Below are 6,910 nucleotides of genomic sequence, written 5' to 3' on the forward strand. Positions count from 1 at the left end.
AATCTCTGCAATCTAACTGCCAATAAATAAATTTATTTACAGTAATTGTAAGATTGGCCTAAATTTTATTCATAATAAATTTCATTTTTGTATCCACTGGGTTACATCTTGTGCCTGCACTGTACAGCTGATGAACTGATGGCTCCTTTGCTTGATATTTTTTACAATGACCAGAAAAAAAAACCTATCACAACCTATCACTTCACTTCAGCCTTCTATAAAGGTTAAAAGGAAGAAGGGGGAGAGGGGAGATAAAAGTATTGTGAAGTTCTCTTTATGATAGATTTTCTCTACAAACTCAGAATTTTTCTAGGATTTGTACACCTCCTGTATCAACTCTCTACATTTGATACTTCAGTATTGCATTTGATTTTTGTGAGGTTGTATTTATTGTCATGATGCTAATCCATAAGTTGTCATGCACTGGCTCATCGGCGTGTCGATGGTACGCGTCCATATCCATTCTGTGTCATCTATTCTTTGCAATTCTGCTAACTGTCATCAAGTAGAGGTGTTATCAATCATTTTGGTAAAAAAGATTTTTCGAAAAAAGTGATTTCAATGGGAATCATTCCAAAAATTTCATGTTCAACATAGTTAGTTAGTAGTGTTTTTTTAAATATTCAGAAAGTATCCATGGCAATTCTGCTCTGCACACCATTTAAGTCTCATTTGGGTGGATCAATTTGCATCAGATTTCTTGTCAAAATACTGAAGTTCACTTATTTTATGTTCCAATTCTATTAAGGTTCAGTTTCTTTCCAGGTAAAAACCAGATAAAAATGAAAATCTGTAGGTTTTTTCCTGGAAACAAATGGAGGGGTCTATTTCATTTCCTGTTGAACTTTCCATTTCATTCCTGGATATAGTTGCTGTGATCATAGGGAGCATTCACCAACCATAATCTAGAATGGGGCTTAAATGAAACTTCAACTTCTTCTGAGATGCTATAAGGAAATTGTAGAAGTTTACAAATAGGATTTGATTGCTTACTCTGCCATCTTGTAACTCAAAGATCACAGAATCCTCAGAAAATGGAATTGGTCTTATTGGTGCCACCTAAATAAGATAAAAGGCAAAACTGATTAGTGATTTGATATTATCTACTCAGATTGATACTGATATCACCCATATATAAAGAGATTACTACATGCCTTAGCATCACAGCTTTTGTTGAGATCATATACACCTTCATCCTCTGAAGATGGGAAACCATAGTTTCTCCATTTCCATGTTGTTTGGTCCATATACCTAAGATAAACTTCACCATCTGAGCCTATGAGGAACAATTCATTGCCTTCAAAGCAGGGCCCTGGTGAACTGATCATATTTACACTTTTAGATGGTGTTCCATGTTCCACCCAACTCCATCCATCCATTGGGTTCCATTGATATTCAACAAGTCCACCATCTTCCGAAACCATAAATAGGGAGCCTGTTAGTGATGAAGATGATGGTCTCATAGATGTTCCAGGCAATCTTGACAGAACCAAATGTGGGGACTGATAATGTTCATGCCATAATTCTGTCACTTTGTTATACTGATAAAGCTGACCATTCCTTCCAATGACAAAAATTATGTTCGCCCGAAGCACTTCTTGATCAACTATACATGCAACTCTGGTATTTAGGGGGTGTCGGCAGTCTTTCCACTTGAACTTTCGCAAGGCAACCTAAAATAGTAAGTAAAATTGTCAGTATAAAAAGATTTAAATGTTTGTTTTCCAGTACTATGCAATAATGTTTAACCATTACTGTTCCAGTAGATATACTCTTAGTTTGGTATTTCTCAACTTACTGAAAATTGAAGTAATCTTCCATTTTTGCTCACAAAGAAAAGTGCATCTTCTGCTGTAACCTTCAAAGATATACCGGGTATTTTATCCCATGGAGACCCTCCGATCACTTGCGTACCCTTTTTCATGGCAGTGCAGTTTATCCATGTTAGCTCATCGCCTCTTCTTTCTCTGATAAGTAAGTTCCCATCTATGTCAACAAGAAACAAACTTCCATTGTAGTTTCCAACAATACCTTTCATAATTGTAGGATGATCATGTCTCAGCCACAACCATATATTCTCAGTATTCAGATGCTCAAAAGTCACCCCACTATCTGTCACAATAAAAAATGACATGCCTGTGTGCATTACTCGCATACGGAAATTTGTGCTGGTACCATCTACCGGGAAGTTATGTTGGTCAGGAGAATTAGCTCCAATGCTTTCTGATGCACCAGGGACTAGGTAACTTTGATTTGATTGACCCGGCTTTCGCCTTTTTGTTGTTGGCCTTACAATTCCAGAGTCATTTGGTCCATCTTTTATGCCTGTGATGCAATTTGAGGGCCCCCTTTCTTCGGTACAATACTCTGCATTCCATCCCTCTGTTTCTGGAGCTTCTAGGATTGACCATTCATACTTAAATGATGCTTTTCTTCGCATGTTGACCTGTTGAGTTGGACCTGAACCTTCACCACCAATGCCAAATAAATGCAGCTCTGCTAGTCTACCATCATCCAGAGGGAACAATATCCTTCCAACTTGACACTGCAGACCTGCAATACCTCTTGCAGCTTTTGCATGCAGTGGATACATGTGATTCACCCATTTCTCTGGCATTTGGTCTCCCTGAGCACCGCCTGTCTTCCATAGAAAAATTGCAATTAGGATAATAGTTCACCTTGCTTGTTTTCACTTTTCAGAACTTAGGGGAGTTGTCAGAAATCAAACTTGGAAATATTTGAAGCTACTATGCCAATGTAACATTCATTTCTTTCATCTTTCTATCTTATTTTATTGATAAACTTGGTCCAAAATGCCTAAAACTCTAACATGTGACTTACACTGTTTCTTCGAGATAAAACTACAGTGATGCTCATTTTCAGTCCTATTGAAAAACCAGAGACAGTACTTCCATCATCTTTGGGATGAATATTTTACACAAACTGTAAAATGATGAACTCTGGGGTGGATACATGTGACTTCTGGTAAGAACAGTGGTCTGATAGATATGAAGCAAGTAGTATTACTCTTCATTTTCTAAATTCAAATAAGGGATTTTGATATGACAGTTCCATTCAGGTAAGGGATTTTGATTCAGTATATAGTCTTAGTCCTTGTCCCACCATGAATATGATCAAACTCCAAATATTTGTGAATTTTCCAAGAAAACAAAAGAATTATGCTTTATAAGTAATTGTCTGAAGTACTGGCAGTAGTATCAGTATCCAATGTCATTAAATGGGAATGCAATGCATGTTGAAGTATTTCAGGCATCAAAGGTCAACAATAATCATTTTGGATTAAGATGTTAAGTTTCTTATCCACTTATATAAAAGCCCGTAACCAAAAGTCATGTTACACAGCTAAGGCAGAGGAAGCATAAGTGCCTGACACAAAATTTTAATCGAAGAAGTAGAAGTGTTTGACACGATATAGCAGGCCATTTCAAATCTAGTTCATGTAAGGCAAAAAGTGGTCATGGAATTACCTGCCATCCTTAAACAGACCCCTCCTCTGAATGAAAGGCATGGGGGGTTAACTGCTTGTCTTTAAGAAAATATGTCATTCCCTAGTTATGGGATTTGGTTAAAATGTAAGTAAATTCACAAGCTATAGAGAGAAGGAAATTAGGGAAAGGAATGTGGTAATCAGAAGCACTACTATACAAGTTTCACGTTAGTTCAGCTTAGGATGCACTTTGTCTCACACAGTATTCATCACAAAGCAAGTCTTGTTGGGTATATTCTATAACCCTAATATATGTTCTAATGTAAGTCTACTTGAATAAGGAATCAGGGTGTGGTGGGCCCCACTAGAATGAACCCATCTAACCTAAAAAACTAGCTGGAGGCAGCAACCTGTTCATTCCAAACTTGATATACAGTATTGCTTTAAGCAACCTTTTGCTTAAAACCCTAAACCCTAACAAGTCTTAGGTAGGAAGGTAAACAGCAATATTACACAGTAGTCATCAAAGCCAAACAATTCCATTTTATGTCCAGCTCATGGAATTGCATTTGGCTTGTTGACTTGAATTTTCAACTGCAAATGCTTGTCTATAGTGATGTGCCTAGAAACTTGGTTATATTTTTCCAGCTATACAGTGGTGCTTTAGGTCTCAAAAAAGTTAATAAGAATAATAATAGTAACCTTGGCAGCATGATTCATTTAAAACAGAACAACAGTCAACTTATCTGGCTAAACAAGATGAGTTTTTATTTTCAATACAAGTCTAAATCGAAACTCACCTGAATGTCTAGGAAGTTGATATTCGAAAATGGATCCAACAGCTGTAGTAAAGAACAATGAGAATATCTTCTCATTTAACTCATCTTGTGCAACTGGTGTGATGGATGTTAGGTGGTGGTATTTTGGACTTCCATGGACTATCCATCCCCACTTCCTTTGATGAAGCCGCCTCTCAACCAGATTACCATCCTGCATAGCTATAAATTCTTTTAATACAAATGTAATGCGGGATCGGGATATATACTATTAATAACTTAAAAACATTTTAGCAGTTAAATTTAAATTGGCCATCCTGAACAGGTCCCATGGTGCACTTTTCATTGCTCATTCATAGCCAAGGATGCCCAAGGTACCAACATTGAGGCCTCGTTTGGTTAGATCTGTAGGGAAGTACAATAAAATTTTCATTGGCGAAGTAGAATAAGTCGATGCAAGTAAGTCAAAATAGCCAAAAGGAGAAAAAAATCAACACATCCTATTGATCATTTCAATTTTATTTTACTTCAATTTACCAATTAAAACTATATTTTATTTCACATTTATAAAAATGGAGCTAAGTAAAATAAAAAAAGTGACTCCAGTGGAATCTTCATCGGTGGTGATCAGGGAAATCTATGGATTGCTATTTATTTAATATCAGATCCTAACGGTATCATTACCTCGTAAAAGTTATGAAGTTATGTAATAGTTCATTACTTACTATTCTATGTTCCTGCAGTGGCTACGCATTCATATAAATGATGGTTCAGAATAATACCTTTGTTAAAAGGAACAAGGAAATAGAATGAGTTCCCATCAATCCATGTATAATACACCCCATTGATGGTGTCAAGGATATTTCTTGCTTGAATCTTTTGCTCCATATATGTTTCTTCCATGATGGCTTTGAGTTCCTATCTAGTTCATAAAGATCCCCTGAGGAACTGCACTGAAAGATTTCATAATTAGCATTCCTTTTGATTTTCTGAACAAGAAAGAAATCATACTTTGTGCCATAAAATTGAATTTTGTTACTACTATATCGAGGGGAATCTAATTGGTTCTTCATCACAGAAGTCTTTCTTCACCAAGAATTGATTGAAGGATGGGGACCTACCTTATTGTAAACACTACATCAGGTCTAATGGTGGCAGCATCAGCAATGGCTGCAACATTTGCACCTGGGGGTCTGCCATGATATATCCACCTGCTCAACAAAATCATTTTCAAAATCCAAGCAGACCCTGTACTCTGTACTTAAATTAGAATCTTAAAATTGTGTACTAATAAACAATTTTTTTACCTCCAAGGCTCAACTTCACTAAGTTCCAACAATGATCCATCCATTGTGGAGAAGTAAACTTTCCTGATGAGAAACCATGATAGAAACAGCGATCAAAGAGATGTAACTAAATCTGATAGAAGGAGATCAAAGAGAGAGTGTCTATTGCAGTTAGACTAGAGTTTCATGGTCATGAAACAACCAAGTTCAAGGGACTCACCCTTTGTCATAAGAAACAACACCAGACTTGATTAAGATAGAACTTGGTTCTGTTTCCATACTATGTGGATTGTGCTCAAGTGTAGGAGTGCATTCAATCCAAACTGGCTGTGAACTTTCAATGAGTTGCATCTGGAAGTAAGAGATAGAAAAAAAAAAATTCATTTTGACTGCCACTGCTGTTTCAATATCCACAATTTGAGCTTCATATTTTAGTATTTATAGATTTGTATATTTCTTTATTAATAGGCATATACAGATCAGTGATCATTTGTAAGATCATTTCTAAGGTCTACAAATTACCTCAAGAAAGGAGGAAACATTTTATCAAATGATGTTTTCCATGTTTCTAGTTCCATATCAGAAATTGGAATTGGATTCAGAGCTCTACCTGATAAAGGTTTCCTGCTTCAGAGAGTGTCAGAATAGTCTGATTTACAATAAAAACTGAAACTGCAGGACCTGCAGATGTTGGTAATTCATGGGGTGCAATTACCCACTGCACACCATTCCAGAACCTTTCATAGGTAGACCCACTTTCTCCTGTTACCCAAATAGAAGTTTCAGACATTCTAGTTAGTGAAATTCTCCTTCTCACAGGCAGAAGGACCTGATCAGAACTCTCCTCTGCTAACTCTCTGTCATTATGCATGGTTTTTGAATCCTCCCCTTGTTCAGGAGCATCAAATCCTTTCTCCAAGAGATCTTCTTTCTTCCTTGGTTGAGAAATAGAACCCACTTTAGTACAGTTCCCATTGATGCAAGAAACCAAATCGAAAGGCAATTCCACTTCAACCCAACTATTGGATTTCTCATCAAACTCCAAGAACCTATCTGTTTTCTGTTGGAATTTTTGATTGGTCTGTCTGGAAAAATGATATGGGAAACAAGAAGAACCAAAGACAACAAAACTGCTCACCAGTAATAAGAAGGCGCAGATGAAGAACTTTAAAAACCACTCAACCATGGTGTCTATAACTCTAAAATGGGGCCATAAGCAAGGTTTGTTGGTTTGTACCTTTTAGGTGAGCCCTGCTGGGCCATTACAGCAAAAAGGGTTATGCAGAAAGATTGAAGACTGAAATAATCACAGGAGAACTAAATTGCAATTTTTGAAAACAATATAGCTTTCTTGAAGAACTCTCCATGTACTTGCAGAGCCCAAGGTTGGGGTCCATTCT

At 36.8% G+C, this 6,910-nt stretch overlaps 1 protein-coding gene across 1 annotated transcript; it reads right to left on the reverse strand.

Annotated features, from left to right (window-relative positions):
• Positions 1 to 328: 328 nt before the first annotated feature.
• Positions 329 to 6,705, reverse strand: LOC122644022. The gene is made up of 10 exons (XM_043837612.1): positions 6,121 to 6,705; positions 5,731 to 5,861; positions 5,532 to 5,594; positions 5,346 to 5,435; positions 5,007 to 5,172; positions 4,249 to 4,438; positions 1,799 to 2,637; positions 1,155 to 1,673; positions 994 to 1,059; positions 329 to 495 (listed from the first exon to the last, which is right to left on the reverse strand). Exons 1-10 carry the CDS (start codon positions 6,694 to 6,696, stop codon positions 394 to 396), a joined length of 2,742 nt encoding a protein of 913 aa, XP_043693547.1. The 5' UTR covers positions 6,697 to 6,705; the 3' UTR covers positions 329 to 393.
• Positions 6,706 to 6,910: the final 205 nt, after the last annotated feature.

The sequence above is a fragment of the Telopea speciosissima genome, chromosome 10 (genome assembly GCF_018873765.1).
Source record: "Telopea speciosissima isolate NSW1024214 ecotype Mountain lineage chromosome 10, Tspe_v1, whole genome shotgun sequence".
In the NCBI taxonomy this organism is placed as follows: Eukaryota; Viridiplantae; Streptophyta; class Magnoliopsida; order Proteales; family Proteaceae; genus Telopea; species Telopea speciosissima.